This window comes from Silurus aristotelis (genome assembly GCF_946808225.1).
Source record: "Silurus aristotelis genome assembly, chromosome: 6".
NCBI classification, from domain to species: Eukaryota; Metazoa; Chordata; class Actinopteri; order Siluriformes; family Siluridae; genus Silurus; species Silurus aristotelis.
Genome location: NC_139579.1, coordinates 30,028,138 through 30,047,137, shown reverse-complemented (window position 1 = coordinate 30,047,137; position 19,000 = coordinate 30,028,138). Strand labels below are relative to the sequence as shown.

The following is a 19,000-nucleotide window of genomic DNA, read 5'->3' as shown; positions in this document are numbered from 1 at the left end:
TGGAAAAGAAAACAAAAAGGAAGAAAAAAAAAAGAACTGCGGATCTAAACAGAGAGTTCCATAGAGCACGAATCCAAGTGTTCAGCTAATAAACTATTCTTAGTTAAGGAGAGAAGTGTGTGTGTGTGTGTGTGTGTGTGTGTGTGTGTGTCTACTGGAGATTATTGCACCTCAGTACACTCTGTGCTTATACAGTGTACTGAACTTCTCCAATGCTACCGAATTCCAGAAGTACGCAGCACACGCAATGGGAAGAGCTGCACTTTGTACTTCAAATCAGGTTCTCAGCCCTAATCCTGGACATCTTACTGTTATTCCTGCTCTACACACACACACACACACACACACACACACACACACACACACACACACACACGTTCTCAACCTCGATCCTGTGGAAACCAGTGTCCTGCACTATTTACAGGTTTTCTACAACTTTCACAAAGTCAAATTTAAGACTTTTTAAGACCATTTTAAGGCCATTAAGAACGAAATTTTATGACTGATTTCACATCAAAAACACGCGAAAATACGTTGTTAGCGACTGACCTTAACCCAACCCTAAATTAAATTTTTTTTCAAATCGAGTACCGCTAAACTTGTACTTCCCCATAGCTGAAAAATAATATCCGATTTGCGTCTGTGAGAGACTGTGAGAGACAATCCGAGAGACACGCGCCAATAACAAAGCTGATCAGCTGCTGGTCTCATTTGTAGTTGTAATACAGCGAAATATATTTGTACAAGCGAAAGAAAAGAAAAAAAACTTTTTTGTTTTTAAGACCTCACAGAAACCTGGTTTACTATTATCCTTTCTCTGACACACACTCATATAATATAATATAATATAATATATATTTTATAAAGTAAGAATATGTGTGTGTGTGTGTGTGTGTGTTATAAAGTAGGAATAATAGCATTGTGTGTGTGTGTGTGTGTGTGTGTGTGTGTGTGTGTGTGTGTGTGTGTGTGTGTGTGTGATAAAGTAGGAATAATAGCATTGTGTGTGTGTGTGTGTGTGTGTGTGTGTGTGTGTGTGTGTGTGTGTGTGTGTGTGTGTGTGTGTGTGTAAGAGAGAGAGAACATGAATAATAACAAGATGTGTAGGACACTGGTTTCTTCAAAAATTTGAGTTGGGATCCTGAAGGTAAGTGTGTGTATATGTGTGTGTGTGTGTGTGTGTGTGTGTGTGTGTGTGTGTGTGTGTGTGTTATAAAGTAGGAATAATAGCATTGTGTGTGTGTATGTGTGTGTGTGTGTGTGTGTGTGTGTAAAACATAATAATGAGTAAAACACAGTAATATAATAATAAATAAATAAATAAAATGCGTAGTGTGTGTGTGTTAGAACAGAAATACCAGTAAGATGTGTAGGACACTGAGGTTCTGCAGTAACAGGGTTGGGAACCTGAAAGTGTAAGTAAGAGTGTGTGTGTGTGTGTGTGTGTGTGTGTGTGTGTGAACCTGATTTTAGGTACAAAGTGCAACTCTTCCTCCTACTTCCGGTGTGGGTTGTGTATTAAAGGGAAAAATCCACTATAGTAAATAATATAAATATAAAGCACACTGACTAGTATGTTGTTTATCCCAAATTGACCCAAAGAAAACGACATTTTTTGTCCAAAAACCTTCACTGAATGTAATTTTTTTTTGAAAGCAGTGGAAAAGGTGGGTTCTGATTCCCAGTCAACTCCCAGTCCAGGTGCAGGTGAACGCACAGTTATTTTATTTATTTTAATTTCTACTTATTTCCCGCTAAAAGGCGTATCTAAATCATCTCACCTTGGTCTGACAGCACTGATATCGTCCTCATTTGGGTTTCTTCATCAGTCGCCGCCATTGAAGCGGAAAAGAAAAAGTCCAAGTTACCTGAGTTTTCACGGGACCCTCGCGCGCGCGAACCCGGAAGTGACCTGGGACGCACCTGGTGGAGGCGGAAAACACAGCTTCCTTCACTGCTGATCATTAAGTGATTAAATACTGTGCAGTAAAGTAGAACTTTTTCAGATCTTCATCTGGATAAAAGTTCACCTAAATCTGATCTTTACACTCTGGTGCTTTATACGTGTCACATTATTGCACAGAGAAATTCTTTCTTTTCATATCCCAGTGATAATAAAAAGCTATGAACCATAATACCGCACCTCTAGAGCTAAGGGCCTTACTCAAGGGCCCAAAAGTGGCAGCTTGGCAACACTGAAGTTTAAACCACCCAACCTCCTGATCAGTAACCCAGAGCCTTAACCATTGAGCTCTTATATCTATACATCTTGATTTAAACAGATGTGACCATGTGATATGGAGAATGTGAACTGTTTTCAACAGTTGACCGACATCTATATCTCAAGGGGCTTTTTCTTTTACTTGTCACATAGATATTAGTGCACAGTGAAATTCTTTCTCGCATATCCCAGCAATCCTAAAAATCTGCATTTAGATATGACCGAGCTTTAAGAGCCTTGCTAAAGGGCTCAAGAGTAGCAGATTGTGCAATACCAAAGCTTTAACTCCCAACCTTCCAATACGTAACCCAAAGTCTTAAAACAGCTGGCGGTAAAGCAGCCTTTTATAAGTAGTCTCTAAAACCAGGTGTGTGAATCCAGAGCTGATTTTGTTCATGATTTTCTCTTTAATGTACGTAAACACCTAATTTTTTTGGTGTTTCTCTGGTTGCTTTTTCTTTATATATTGCTAAATACATAATGCTAATACAGGAGGGCAAATGGTGCGAGTTTTTTGGTGAAACATCTGGAAAAAACATCTGGAAAAAACATCTGGAAAATCAGATTATTAAAATTAAAAAGAAAAGAAATTGAAGATTGTAAATTGATCTCCAAGTCTTGATTTTAATAGAGGTGATTTTAAATGGATTGTCAGTTCAGGGAAAATACTGAAAGATTCCTGCGAATTTTAAGCAGATTTAAATTTTCGTATAAATTACACCAATCAGGAATAACTTTATGACCTGCGTAATATCGCGTCGCTCCCTTTTTTCCTTTAACTTCCGTTTTTCACCCCGTGATTTACTGCTGCTTTAAAATACGCTTTTTGACGTTTGAATTTAATTTATGCGCATATTTGATTATTATTAAAAAAAAATTCATTATATATTCTAGATCAGGGGTCACCAACGCAGGCCTTTTCTAAAAATAGCTGTTTCCTACTTTGTTAAATCATTGTTGATAATTATTATGAGAAATCATTAACATGATCAGTGTCTTCACATAGATGAAGATCATTAATTATTAATAATAACATAATAAAAGGTCAATTAAGCAAATTTAATATTTCAGATCAAACTGAAAACTGTGTGTATCAAACTGGTAGTCCTTCACATTAATCCATACCCAAGAAGTAGCTCTCAGTTTCAAAAAGGTTGGTGACCCCTGTTCTAGATGCTTATATCTTCACAACTGAACAACATTTCTGGTTTTTTTTTAAAAAACACAAATTGTCACACTACGTTGTATTATATTTTGTAGATTTTTTTCTAACCATGGTTGTCAACTTGCCATCTGCAATTATCATTTAAGAACAATACAAATGTTGATTTTACACAAATTGCTTCACCTTGCACACTCAAATGCTGTGGTTTATTTATTTATTTATTTTTTTTTTATTTTTTTACAGAAAGAAACAACCCAGCATGAGTGAATTTGTTCAAAGAAGATGCACTCAAAGGAGACATGGTGTCAGGAAAATAATTATAATTTAATAATTTTTTAATCAACACAAATAGAACATTTGCATATAATTGAAATCTGGGAATGACTTCAAAAAAGGGGAATGTTCAAATGTGTAGACTGCACCACAAACCCCCCTCACAAAAATACAAGAAAAGAAAAGGGAAAAAAAAAGAAAAAAAAGGGAAGTAATAATGCAGAAGACTATTGCAGGAGTCCAGAGTGGTTCTCGGTTATACGTTTTAACTGAACTGCCAGCTTTACCGTTCAATCGTCTCCAAGTTCAACCGCAAACACGCAAAAACTGCGTTATTCCTTACTGTACATTGCATGAGCTCGTTCCGTGAACGTCTCGGAGGCATTTTTATTGCTTTACGGACGACGGAATCCAGGAATGTTAATAAACACGTGATGAAATGGAACGGCGTAATGGAGTACACTGTTCTTCCCTTTTCTGCTCAGGAGGTTTTTATCGGGATGGAATTAAGTTCCAGCATTTGCATTACCTGATTCAAAGGGCTGCTTACATCGTAAAAGAAAAAAAAAACAAAAAAAAAAAACACACGTACGCAAACATGTACTACAGTCGGTGACGGACAAAACCGCACACACAAAAGAACAAACAGAAGAAAAACACTTTGAGAGCACAGAGTAACACTTTAGACGCAGGGCCAAAATGTTCATTATTAACATTTTGTGCTGAGTTCAACATCACGCCCCTGTGTTTAAAGCATTACTCTGAACTCAGGAGTAAAAGTACACACAGATGCTGGAGGTAAAGAGGTCACATGACACCCCCCAGTCTTTAAGGGTTAGGAGGTGCCTTGGCGTGCGGCGGACTCTCTCGGGTAAAACTCGGCCAGAGTGCTCTGAGGGATTCGCTTCAGCATCTCTTTGGGGAAAATACGCAGCAGCTGCCAGCCGATATCCAGAGTCTCAAACACTGTGCGGTTGTCGTAAGGGCCTGGAGAGGGAACAGACAGAGGATTGTGTTAATGTTTATCGCCCTTACGTGTGTGTGTGTGTGTGTGTGTGTGTGTGTGTGTGTACTCCATCCGTAACATGAGTCACATTAAGTTGCTTGAAGTTCCTCTCATTGTTCATGTATTTTAACTGTTTCAGCATAGTAAATCAAAACTGATGACTTTCTCAGACAGATGTGGTTCTTCCACAAAAATGTTAGCAGGAACTTAGAGGCACTGGTTCGTACAGGAAGTCTTCAGATGTGGTAGCGTTACATTTTCCCTTCACTTGAACTAGGAATACACAAACCTGTTCCAGCGTGGCAATGCCAGCTTCATGAAGATATGCTTTACATGGGTTGTTCAACTCTATTCAACACCTTTGGGATGAATATGAACGCTGACTGCACCCTAGGCCTCTTCACCTTCTCACCTACATTACTACCTGACTTTACTAAACACCCTTGTGGCTGAATGAACTCCAAAATCTAGTGGAGCATCTTCCCGGAAGAGTGGAGGTTATTATAACAGCAAATGGGGACTAAATGTGGAATGGGATGCTCAAAAGGCACATAGTGATCTTATTCAGGTGACCCCAAACTGTACCCCACACCTTCACTGTCACACACACACACACAGAGGCCACACCTCCTTCATGGTAACACACACACACACAGAGGCCAAACCTCCTTTACTGTAACACACAGAGGCCACACTAACACACACACACACACACACACACACACACACACACACACACACACACACACACACACACACACACACACACACACACACACACCCTCCTTTATTAAAACAAGCATAAGGGCCACACCTTCATTGGACTAAAATGCCACAGAGGCCACACCTCCTTTATTTAAACAATACCTCAACTTGGACTGAGATGCCACTGAGGCCACACCCCTTTTAATAGCACTGGTGGGCACTGGGGTCATATATCCTGCAAAAGAACTGGCAGGCATAGAACCTCCTTCACTGCGACTGACAGACAAACAAAAGCAAACTTACTTAATAATGTTTGATATTGCAGTACATTAGTAATAATAATAAACAAAAAAATATATATATTTATTATTGATTCAGATGCTGCATCCCATCTCCTGCCTGATTCTGCTCCATTGAAAGGCAACACATCTGTATTGTAAATATTGAGACTGGTAGATCTTTCTGAACCTAGAAAAGTAACTTGTCACCCATTAAGGTCAGAAATTCTTTAAACCCCATTCAGACTCGATTCATAGCTTTTTCATGGAACCTAAATAATGTCTATTACCTGTAGCATTACAGGGCTTGTGAGGCTTCACAAAGACTCCTCATCCTGGATCAATATAAACCGTCACCTCAGCAAGGAGGCAAAAGTGGAGCTGGAGAGTGAAAAGGCTTCGGCTTTACAGAGAAATGGAGCGGGCAGGAAAGCGCACTGTATTCTTTAGTGCTTTAGACCGGGTTGACCTAAATAATGGTGTAAATACACTATGCACTGAACCCTGAGGTTAACATACACCTGAGCGCGCACACACACGCACACACACACACACACACACACACACACACACACACACACACACACACACACACACACACACACACACACACACACACACACACACACACACACAGACACACACAGACACACTCATACTAACTGGATTTATATGCAGGGGGTTCTTAAGGTTCAGTTCTGCTGCATGTTGCTTTGTACCAATTGGGCCAATTCAGCATTTTAAATGGGTGTATAACAGCAGAGAAAGCAGTGCAGGAACAAAGCCACCAGATGATATTCTAAGCGCAAGGAATAGCATCCGCCATGCTGACGGAGCATTCCCGTTCGTGTAGTTTTTGCAACAAAATATTTCTACAGAGCATTTATCCAGGTTCACAATAGTTTTCCTGCCTCAGGACTACCTCAAAATGTATATGAAATCATTTGGTGGTTCTATCCAAAGTTGTTTACAAAAAAAAAAAAAAAAAAAAAAAAAAAGACTACAATGACGACCTAAGAGGTTTGTTAAATCCATAGATCTCCAAAGAGGGGGTTATGGTATGTTATGGGAAGCCAAGAAGTCCATAACAGAGGAAACATGATTGTAAAAAATAAATAAATAAATAAAAAGCCCAATAGCTTCAATTATATGTGATGATGATGATGTGTTAAACGAGAAAGCATTAAATCTAATTTAGGTTTGATCTGAATCAAGCTGTCATCTCAGCTAATGCTACAAATACCTCTCCAGTGAAGCTCATTTGTGGAAGAAAAACAACATTGATTTGGTCTTGAGGTGGTTCCTTTCCATTAATGCAGCTGAGAAGTAAGTAGGCTGACGAATTGTACACACCACAATATAATAATAATAAAAAGTATACAAAATAGAAGTAAGTAATAAAGTGGCTCTTATATGAATTTCAATGATCATTAAAGAGCTTCCAGTTTACTCGGTACTCAACGTGCTCTTGTATCCATGTCTAAATTTCACCTTTTTAAATTTGGAGTAAGTGTATTTTTTTTAAATACCTTGAGCAATAAAGTTCTTCTCAAACTTCTGCAGGAACTCCAAATAAAGCAGATCGTCTGGGGTCAAAGCTTCTTCTCCTACCACGGCCTTCATCGCCTGCACGTCTTTACCGATAGCGTAGCAGGCGTACTGAGGGGAAAGGGAAAAAACAAAAGGGGACCAGAACAAAATCTTATATCAGCAAAGGTCATTTATTGTATATGAGCACAGTATCAGTAGAAGTAAAAATATTTCATCTCATCCGTATTTCACTGACCAGCTGGTTAGAGACGTCCGAGTGGTCCTTGCGGGTCATTCCCTCCCCAATGGCAGACTTCATCAGACGTGATAAGGACGGCAGGACGTTGATTGGAGGATACACCTTTGGAAAAAATCAAACAAGGTGAATGTTTTTTGAGAAGAAATCAGAAGGTCTCGGATGAGGTCATTATAATTCAGTAGCGCAACACATGGACGTTTTTGGGGGACATTTTGTTTTGCTGGTGCTGTGCATCTTCTATAATCAGTATTATACCCCAGTATAGGGAGGTGGTAGTGTAGTGTTTGAGGAATTGGACTTTGGGTTCGTAGGTCATGGGATCAAATCTCAGCCACATCAAGCCACCACTCATTGGCCCCTAAGCAAGTCCCTTAAACCCATAGCTGTTCAGTTGTATGAATGCAGGTTGCTCTGGATAAGGGTGTCTGATAAAAATGCAAAAAAAAAAAAAACCTTGCCGAATTCTTGATTCATTCATGTTTATTCATCTTCTATTACAGCAGGTTATAGAGACAGGTTTCTATTAATGAACTTGTTAAAGTATTATCGTTGCTATAGCAACAACCTCCATAAGGACTTAGGGATTTATAAAAAAAAAAAATTATAATATAATTATAATAAAATACAAAAATTATAATAAAATAAAAAATATGATATATTTAAAATAAATTATATATATATATATACACATTTATCAAATTGATTCCCCTGCACTTTCTCCAATGCCAGCAAACTAGCCAATTTAATTAATTAAACTCAATTAAATTTTCGAACCCAGGGAAAGTCTTTATAACAGAAAGCTACTTACTGTAATTATTGTCTTTTAATCAACTTAATTAAAAGAAAGAAAAAGGAAAATAAAAAAAAAAGTTAAATAAATAAAAGGAGGTATGACTGATGAACTTGTTTCATGGACATTCCCACAAAAGTTTGGTCATTGTTTATAGTCATATTCCTAAAAATACCCTCCCAAGAGTTTAATTTTTATATATCGATAAATACATAAGCAAATATATTTCGACTCAACCGCATACACAGTATACAAAAAAATCTAAAATGTCAGACCATGTACAACAGCAAGAAGAGTAATATATGCGATATGAATGGATTGAAACGTATGAAACTGTTTAACAAACAAAATATGGTCATTGTTTATTATCATTTTCTTGTAGGAATCTCACCTGTCTGTTGTGCAACTGCCTGTCCACATAGACCTGACCCTCCGTGATGTAACCAGTCAGATCAGGAATGGGATGAGTGATGTCTAAAAGAGACAGACAATAATAAATCGATAAGGTTAAAAAAAAAAAAAAAAAAAAAAGAAAGAAAGAAAGAAAAATATTAAAGCGCAGACTTAAATTGCATGCATGTTCTGAGACAATCGAGTAGCTCTGGAGGCACATGGTGGCACGATATACATCTGTTTTCACAACATATTGATTTCCGACCCGGGGAGGTGCAATGTTTACAGAACTATAATAACCATTGCAGCACCTGGCCATTCTCGGAGGAGCAGTCTACACTAAAAGGCTGTGATTTATTTTTTTTTTGGTGGTGGTGGTATGACAGGGGTATATAATAGAGACAGAGAGGTTTCTAATATAGCTATAATAGGGGACGCCCATTCAGAAACGCATGCTGATCTTTTACAAGGATGTTTCTATAGTAACCGAAGAAATGGAGAACGTTAATCTGTCTTTTTCTTTTTTTTGTGCGAGCACCGATAGATCGATAGAGAAGCATCACCTCGCTGGCAAACCGCTCTGCCGGGAGCATGTGGGGCTTCAGCAATACCTGCGGTGAAGCTAAAGTTGAAGGCTGGGGGTAATTTCGCCTTTATTGCCGCACATTTGATTACTGATTGGCCAGTTGAATGTGCTGTGTGGGTGGGGGTGGGGTGTTAGGGTAGCGGGACGGAGTGTGTCTGTGTGTATGTATTTCAGGGTCAGAATCTCTGGCGTATGCTATTATATTACCAAATAATTGCAGGAAGTTTGTAGCTACTCTATCTCATACACCGAACCGCATTCGATGCGCAGCGATTTATTAAAAACTGCAATTCCAAAACAGAGCAATGTTGATCATTTGTACATTTAATTTTCATTTTATATTGTAGAAAACCGAATGTATGGAAACAAATCTTTTTCAATACTCAGTGATCTATTTGCCATAATAACAATCCAGACGTGAAAATCACTCAAACCAAATTCCATACCTTTTATTACTTTTCCAAAATGTGTAGAAATCCCACCTTAGGCATGCTTTGTGTGTGTGTGTGTGTGTGTGTGTGTGTGTGTGTGTGTGTGTGTTTGCCATCATTAGGAATGGTCAGGGTGAGTATAGAGGGAAAATAGAAAGGGTGTGCGTCGAGTGTGTACCGTCATTAGGCATGGTGAGGATGGGAATCTGCGTGATTGATCCATTTCTGCCTTCCACTCTGCCGGCTCGCTCGTAGATTGTCGCCAGATCGGTGTACATGTAACCAGGGAAACCACGACGGCCTGGCACCTCCTCACGAGCAGCAGACACCTACACACAATTGTCCATTGTATGCGTTAATTACGAGGACAGATCGTGTAGACTAATTGTATAAACATGTAATAAGCAAGTTTAATTCTATGGCCGTACACAGAGACATGGAAAACAGAAGAATTAAATAAAAGACAGAAATATTATCAAGGGGGATAGAAATGTGTATTTTAACGAACATCCTGCACAACGAGGTCATATTTAGGTAGAATACGTAAAGGTTCAGTAAAAAACAAAAAAAGGGGTTGGCTGCTGTTCACACTTTAAATGTTAAATAAATCCATCACGGGTTGCTGGATAATATTTTTGCATTAGAATGAATGGACGACTCGTTACACGTGTGAAAGCGTGACCTTCGGGGACTGTGCGATGGCGCAGATGTCTGCGAAGGTCAGCCTTCAATAGAGCCCATACTCCACTTTCGGTGGTGTTTTGGTCTATAACCACTCGAATACATCCAGTGGCATTAGCGTTTAACTTATTTCCCTATTCAGTAAACTTAAATAATACGCCATGATTAGCCTTTATGAACGGTTTTCCTCTTGAAAAAATTAACACCCATTAAAACAGAGCGACTTCAAGTAGCCAGCGATCTCACTATAAGGCGAATTGTTTAAGATCCTTCAGACTCATTAGATATTCGAAATCGTATTTTTCAAAGCAGACCTCGTGATCAACAGGGTTCAATCCGAGGGCCTGTTGCCTTTTTACAATTTTATTTTGCCGGTTCACCACTGTTCCTTCCTTGGAGCACTTTTAAAAGATTCTGACCACTGCATACCAGGAACATCCCACAAGAGCTGCAGTTTTGGAGATGCTCTAACCCAGATGTTTACACATCACAACTTGTCAAACTCAAACTCGCTCAAATCCTTACGCTCATCCATTTTTCCTGCTTCTAACTCGTCAACGTTGAAGACCAAATGTTTACTTGCTGCCTAATAAATATATACGATACGAATGTCCTTATATACACACTAACCATCAACATACATATTAGCAACTAATCGACTTGGCCGTTCTTTATCGGACAGTTAAGAACTGGGATATTACCCATACTGGCCCTTCCATATTGGCCCCCTGATGCCAATGCCGTATCACACTTAGGCACCTTTGTTGCATTTGGTGACCTTTTATGCTTAGGTACCAAGTGAGCCAATCCTTACATACACAAGTTTGCAGACACCAGACTATAAAATTGGCTTGTGCTTTTTCAACATGACCACATTTAGCCCTGTTTGAATAAGCGCCACTTGTCTGGGATGATGTTCCACTAGATTTCCTAGCGTGTTTGTGGAGATTAGTGCGAGATTCATTCAACCATAAGATTGTTAGTGAAGTCAGGTACTGATGTAGGTGGGGGGAGTGCAGTCAGCGTTCACATTCATGTTAAATAGGGTTGAGATCACAGCTCCATTCCAACCCATATAAAGCGCATCTTCATGAAGCTCACCATTCTGGAAAAGGTTCAAATATCCTAGTTCAAGTAAGGGGGAAAATGTAATGCTAATGCATCCAAAGACGTGTTTTAGAAGTGTGTGCCTCCAGATTTGTGGTAACAGTTTTGGGGAAGAACCACATACTGTATGGCTGGCAGCCAGAAAGAAAGACCATGATACAGAGCCCCTGGAGAACAGAGTTTAAGGGCCTCACCCAAGGGGCCCAAGAGTGGCAGCTTGGCAATTCTGGGGCTCTAACCCCTTCCGATCAGTAACCCAGAGCCTTAACTCTAAACACTGAGCTCAAACATCCCAATACATCTGTCTATTTACCCTCCATCTGAAATCTATTTTTATTCCTATTCACTGTATAACTTTGAGAATCTTACATTTCTTCCCAGGGAGTAAAACCTGCCCCCTTGAAGTCGCCTATTCATTCTGCCCTACACATTACGAAACATAATGAACGCGCTAGCTAGTGCTCAAGTGAAGAAAGAGTTCAGAAAATGCATGACTGCTTAAGTGAAGCATGTTGATTTTAAAAAAATACAAATAAAAACACATTGCATTCTCTCACACACACACACACACACACACACACACACACACACACACACACACACACACACACACACACACACACAAGTACTGGCAAATGCTTAGTTGTGTTTAGGTGTTTGAAAAGGCATCAAGAGCTCTTCTTTATTTCCGCCAATCAGTCTCGCACTTAACCGTGTTTAAGTTGAGCGCACGGCTATTAACACAAGTGCGACGTCTCAGCATTCGCACGTGCGCTTAACGGTGTGTACATAACATCAGAAATAACGGTATATACAGTACAGCCGGTATTGTTGGGCCCAACATCTTCCAAGGTTACTGTGGTACGCTGGCGGGAGGCCGCACTTTCACAAGCATCTCAACGATTTGGAATGTGCATTGTGAATTTAGCACAGTGCGGTATGAAAAAAAAAATGAATAAATAATAAAAAAAACCGTGATGGTCTACAAAAACGATTATAACCGACTTAAAAGAGAAAGGGAAAGAAAAAGAAAATACTTCCATTCAAAACACTCTTTCAGCGAGCATCAAATGATAATTGCGTTAAGGTATTTCCATGAGGCCGAGGAATGTTTTAACCTTTATATAGAGTGGAAGGAATGTTTCATACTCTTTATTCCCCCTCTCCTCTCGTGTGACTCTGTACTCATGCTTTCCACTTCCACGAGGAAATTACCGCCGCCTGTTTAGACCGCGCTTGCTCCTCGGGAACGCTCGTCATTGCCGCGGCTCTCGAGCAGACTGAGAGCGTTCGTGGGCTAAATGCGATATTGCATGTTTATGGAGTGGCAGATGTTTTTTCAAATCCCTCCATTATGAGTCCTCGAGTCAGACTGTCTCGCGCCAGGCTTAGAGGAAACCCTACACCGTACTTAAAACTACTCACGACGTCAAGAGTCAGACACGGAGGATTTGTTACAAGGTAGACGTGATCTCTGCACTCCGAACGCAATCCGATATTCGCCGTCAGCATATGCACGACATGCTAATACAAAACGCCGTAATCCCTTTGACTTTTCGGTTACTGTTGTGATACACTCTTCTACGTCTCCACGGTTTCGGTTCTATAAAAAATAAAAAATGTAATTCTCACGCCAGCCTTGATATGTTTGTTAGGCCGGTAAAGAAAAATATAAACTTCTTGTGGACGAATATTATCTACTTTGTTTTTTGGATTTTTAGTTGTTGTTTTTTATTTTTATTTATTTAATTTTTTTTAAGAAAAAGAACTGATGTCCAAAAAAATAACACTACATACCAAAAAAGTACTGGGACACCAGACTTTTCCAGCCATTTGAGCTTCTTCCCCAAATGATTTACCACAAAGATGCCCTAAAGTGTACATTTTCCTTGCCCATAGAATTTGCCGCGTATTGAGACTTTAGAGACTTTGACATATGCAACAAAATTTGTTTGGTAGCTCTGAGAGACCGGCAGCAATAAAAAAAAAGTAAGAATAAACAGAAGCTAATTGCACTAAGGTATAATAATATGACATGTATATGTACAATGAAAGATATGTGGGTTGGAGTGGAAGATCACCTGCTATAGAGCTCCAACCACTGTTGAACACCTTTGGGATGAATATGAACGCTGACTGCGTTCATGAGGATGGGTTCTGATTCGAGTCTGGTTTATCCTCAAGGTTTCTCTCTCATACCACCTCAAAGAGTTTTCTTTTTCTTGCCACTGTCACCACTGGCACAATCATCAAGGATAAACTTATAGGCACCAACATATACATTCACACTTTTATAACCTTTTTATCTCTGTAAATCTACGTTGGGACAATATCCTTTGATAAAAACTGCTACACAAATAAAACTGAATTGTTTGCGAACCAAGCAAATGTGGCATGTGCGGTGAAAAAAGCGTGGGCCTCTTGAATCAATTTACTAGCGGTGGACAGTAAGGAAGTAAATGGGATTCGTTACTGTACTGAAGTAGATTTTTCGCTGTAACTGTACTTTACTGAAGAAGTTCCATTTGGGGAGACTTTTACTTCACTACTATTAAAAATGTCATTCTTTTTACTCAACATTTCGCAAAATGAGTAGTACCTTTTTATTTATCAGCGGATAAAAACGTAACTGGTCAAACGTGCAGCAATCCACCAATCAGTATCGAGCGCTCGCTCTGTTGACTTGTATTGATTGGCGCTTGGTGCATTTACTGATCACCAACGTACGGTTCAGCGTCAGTTTAACAGCGAGTAGAACATTTAGAGAGGAATAAATGATGAAGAAACTCCAGACTCGAATTCGCCACAACACACGTGACCTGATTTGTGCGATTCTTTTTTTTTTATTAGTTGAAAAGAAGATTTTGGGCTCATGATCATTTGAATAGAATTCGATCAGTGTTTGAGTCATTATTATCATTCTATCAATAGAGTAAAAGTCACATTAGAGTCTTAACATAAACTGAGTTGAGTCTTGTGACAAAAATGATAACAGGAACTTTATAGCCATAATAAATCGTAGTACTTTGGGTACTTAAGTACATTTGAAGGCACACACTTTGGAACTTTTACTCAAGTGAAAGTTTAAAGGGACACTTTTAACTCTAGTCATATATTCTAGTGCATATCTACTTTAACTCACCTACATGGTTCGTGTACTTCATCCACCACTGTCAACTACTACTAGTTTATAAATTAGACTACATCACACTTCTAAAATGCTAAATCACATGTTTCTAATGCATCGATTGCGGACGCGACATTTCATTACATCATACAGGTAGTTTAAAGATCTTTGATCAATGACTTTAGTCAAAAATGTCTGGGTGCATGTCTATTAATGCTTTCATTTATATCGACCAGCTAGAAGACGACGTTTAAGTGTTCAGTCACAGCAGTTCCAAGACCACGAGACCTGAGGGAAATGCAAGCAGTGGAGTCAGGAAGTGATGTAGTTGAGATGAGGAGGCCTCTAATAGGAGTCAGCATTCACATTTATGCCAATAGGGTTGAGTGTCAGAGCTCTAATTCAAGCCACTAGAGATCTTCATGAAGATGGCTTTGTGCACCAGAACACTTTCGGGTCTCCTAGTTCAAATTTCATGCTGCTGCATCCAAAGACGTCATATCAAATTGGGGTAACAGTTCAGGGAAGAACCTTATATGTAAGGAAAATTCGGGTATCCCAAAAGGTTTGCATACATTATCGAAGTAAATGTAGTGGAGTAATAAAAGAGGACATTATGAATTAAAATGGAGTGAAGTAAAAATACTTTTTAGTAGAATATACTTAAGAACAGTAATGAAGTAAAAAATACTTTGTTATTGGACAAAAAATATATTTAAATGTAAAGTTTTTTCCTATAGGAAAAAGTATAAAGTTGCTGAGAAACCTGTCTGGAAAACCGATTTCCCGTACCGGAAAAATTGTAAATTTTTGAATATGTGCGTTTACTTCGGAAAGTCACTCTGGCTCATTAACGTCTACCAAATGCTGTAAATGGCATTTTATAGAAACTTCCTATTTACACAAAAAATTCAGATGAAAATGTTCCCTGCTAGAGGAACATTTGTTAAAACTGATGTCAGTTCAAAAGCTGACATCAAAAATGATCTTTGGGTTGACACTGTTTGAAAAATTTCATGAACAGCCTTTTAGAAGCTAATTCTAAAAAAATAAAAATAAAAATAAATCAAGTTTACAATTGTTGATATGGTAACGGTTTCTGTAAGGGGACATTTCTGGAAGCAGTTATGTCTCAGCTATGCATACACTCTTCCTATGACAACTTTTGCACCTCAAGCTGAGCATTTTAATCTGAAAATAAAAAGTTCTGGGAAGTGGTGGTGTCTAGTCTCTCACCTCTCTCAGAGCCTCTGCGTAGGAGCTCATGTCTGTCAGGATGACCAGCACGTGCTTCTCACACTGATAGGCCAGATACTCGGCTGAGGTCAGAGCCAGTCGGGGGGTGATAATGCGCTCAATCCTGATGGGAGAATGCCAAACGTTAGACTGCACAGCATTATCTTCTATGGAAGCCAGTGATACAATTCAGTCAGACTGATCAGCTTCAATGGGATGTGCGATAATTTTTTTTTTTTTTTCATGCAATCACATTACAGGTAGTCCCCGAGTTTAGATGGTTCGACTTAACGTTTTTCAGGTGGCATTTTAGTTTTTGTACGATACGTTGTGATGCTTCCAGGATGTTCGCATCTCCAGAATTGTTTCATGTTTCAAAGCCCAATTTTAGCACGTCTTTCTCTCTTTTTTAATCGGCATCACCGGTCACTGAAACGGAGAGCTTCCGACGCCCCCTCCATTCGTGAACTGGCGCTTGTCTGCTGTCACGCATCCAGATATACATGAGGTCATCGGGACGCATCCCCATCGCAACTCGGGGACTAAAACAAGCTCTATGTTACAGATCTGTGGCTGAAATGAAAGTCTGTCTCACGTGGGATCGTTGGCCAGATTGAGAAACAAGCAGACGTTGTCCATGGATCCGTTCTCCTCGAAATCCGACTTGAAGAAACGGGCAGTCTCCATGTTGACCTGAAAGAGATGTGCCATTCGATTACGAAACCCGGAAACAACGATGAGTACCATGAGATTGAACGCGTTTTTTTCATTTCCTGTTTGTAGGATTTCCACCCTTTTTTCTACACGCCTATACCTTAAACCTTCTCGCACTATTCAAATAAGCCCCTGCACAAGGTAATTTCCTGCTGGAGGAAAATAGGAACCTTTCTGGAAACGGGTTTAACACTTCAGCCGGCCTGAGCATGAAATCGGGGTATAGTGTTACACGTGCTGAATGCAGGCCGCATTAAGCGCAAACACCCAAATCAGGAGCAAAAGCCCAGGTCAGTGACATTACTCACTCAGGTTAATGGAAGCTCTTCACACCTCAATGTGCAGGTGAACGGGACACCTGACCCGTCTAATGCCTCTCACAGAGGACAGACTGTGCCCAATGAGGCGACAGTAACACATGTTTAGAGGTGGGGGTGTGGGAGGTTAAGGGAGGGTTAATGCGGGGAATTAAAGTCACATGGCTGGACAAACACAGTTTTTTTTTTTCACCAGTCTGTGTCTAGACACGAGTAACGCCCTTCAGTTCTAATAAAGTCTGCCCAAGGACTAGCTGAACAACATGCATTCTCTCTACATGTAAACCTAGCTTTGGGTATTAAAGTCTTTTTTTTTTGTGTTAAATGAAAAAGTAGAACCACTTAAAGCGAAAGAATTAAAACCAATAAATGTTTGTGTAGATGCAACATTCCTTAGTTACATAGAAATACTATAAAGGAGGTAAACAGAATTTAAAAAAGGCACATTTACTTTGTTTAGTTATGGCCAAAACTGGTCCTATAGTAAGACTAGAAGAAAATCATTAAAAAAAAAAAGAAAATAGAAAAAAAAGAGAAAAAGGGTATTAAAATAAAAATTATAAAAAGTCTGTAAAAATGTATAAAGGTAAATAAAACTGTTGGAAAAGTTGGTGCATAATATGTTCTAAAAGTTTAATGGTCAGCATAAAAAAAAATTATAAAATAAAAAAATCTAAATGGAACATGAATAAAGGGGAAATAAGAAGGAACACCAGCTCCTCAGGCAAACGTGGCAACTGATGTGCTTTCATGGCTGAAATCACGCTTGTGTATAAAATAAAATAAACTAAGTTCAGGGAATTTAAAATGAGGTATGTACAAAAATTCTAAATAAGGGTAAACCGGGAAGAAAAAAATAAAAATAAAAATTTATATATATATATATACAGTGAGGAAAATAAGTATTTGAACACACTGCTATTTTGCAAGTTCTCCCACTTAGAAATCATGGAGGGGTCTGAAATTGTCATCGTAGGTGCATGTCCACTGTGAGAGACATAATCTAAAAAAAAAATCCAGAAATCACAATATATGATTTTTAAACTATTTATTTGTATGATACAGCTGCAAATAAGTATTTGAACACCTGTCTATCAGCTAGAATTCTGACCCTCAAAGACCTGTTAGTCTGCCTTTAAAATGTCCACCTCCACTACATTTATTATCCTAAATTAGATGCACCTGTTTGAGGTCGTTAGCTGCATAAAGACACCTGTCCACCCCATACAATCAGTAAGAATCCAACTACTAACATGGCCAAGACCAAAGAGCTGTCCAAAGACACTAGAGACAAAATTGTACACCTACACAAGGCTGGAAAGGGCTACGGGGAAATTGCCAAGCAGCTTGGTGAAAAAAGGTCCACTGTTGGAGCAATCATTAGAAAATGGAAGAAGCTAAACATGACTGTCAATCTCCCTCGGTCTGGGGCTCCATGCAAGATCTTACCTCGTGGGGTCTAAATAATCCTAAGGAAGGTGAGAAATCAGCCCAGAACTACACGGGAGGAGCTGGTCAATGACCTGAAAAGAGCTGGGACCACCGTTGCCAAGGTTACTGTTGGTAATACACTAAGACGTCATGGTTTGAAATCATGCATGGCACGGAAGGTTCCCCTGCTTAAACCAGCACATGTCCAGGCACGTCTTAAGTTTGCCAATGACCATTTGGATGATCCAGAGGAGTCATGGGAGAAAGTCATGTGGTCAGATGAGACCAAAATAGAACTTTTGGGTCATAAATCCACTAAACGTGTTTGGAGGAAGAAGAATAATGAGTACCATCCCAAGAACACCATCCCTACTGTGAAGCATGGGGGTGGTAGCATCATGCTTTGGGGGTGTTTTTCTGCACATGGGACAGGGTGACTGCACTGTATTAAGGAGAGGATGACCGGGGCCATGTATTGTGAGATTTTGGGGAACAATCTCCTTCCCTCAGTTAGAGCATTGAAGATGGGTCGAGGCTGGGTCTTCCAACATGACAATGACCTGAAGCACACAGCCAGGATAACCAAGGAGTGGCTCTGTAAGAAGCATATCAAGGTTCTGGCGTGGCCTAGCCAGTCTTCAGACCTAAACCCAATAGAGAATCTTTGGAGGGAGCTCAAACTCCGTGTTTCTCAGCGACAGGCCAGAAACCTGACTGATCTAGAGAAGATCTGTGTGGAGGAGTGGGCCA

General features: G+C 39.5%; 2 protein-coding genes across 3 annotated transcripts in view; both read right to left on the bottom strand.

The window, feature by feature from the left end:
* shtn1 (shootin 1) overlaps window positions 1-1,965 on the bottom strand; it is a gene marked incomplete at its 5' end in the record, with an annotated part of 54,268 nt that extends 52,303 nt beyond the window's left edge. For both annotated transcript variants that reach the window (XR_014534103.1, XM_083544703.1), the window contains one exon: window positions 1,782-1,965. Coding sequence is in view for 1 of the 2 variants with exons in the window: in XM_083544703.1 (XP_083400829.1) it covers window positions 1,782-1,965 (184 nt within the window). The remainder of the gene's footprint in view (window positions 1-1,781) is intronic.
* Window positions 1,966-3,691: 1,726 nt separating this feature from the next.
* atp6v1ba (ATPase, H+ transporting, lysosomal, V1 subunit B, member a) overlaps window positions 3,692-19,000 on the bottom strand; it is a 42,997-nt gene continuing 27,688 nt past the window's right edge. Inside the window, exons 8-14 of the mRNA XM_083544754.1 lie at window positions 16,384-16,481; window positions 15,789-15,912; window positions 9,816-9,966; window positions 8,619-8,701; window positions 7,435-7,539; window positions 7,178-7,307; window positions 3,692-4,646 (exon numbers count right to left, since the gene is read on the bottom strand). Of these exons, the coding sequence (XP_083400880.1) occupies window positions 4,495-4,646; window positions 7,178-7,307; window positions 7,435-7,539; window positions 8,619-8,701; window positions 9,816-9,966; window positions 15,789-15,912; window positions 16,384-16,481 (843 nt within the window). The 3' untranslated portion in view covers window positions 3,692-4,494. The remainder of the gene's footprint in view (window positions 4,647-7,177; window positions 7,308-7,434; window positions 7,540-8,618; window positions 8,702-9,815; window positions 9,967-15,788; window positions 15,913-16,383; window positions 16,482-19,000) is intronic.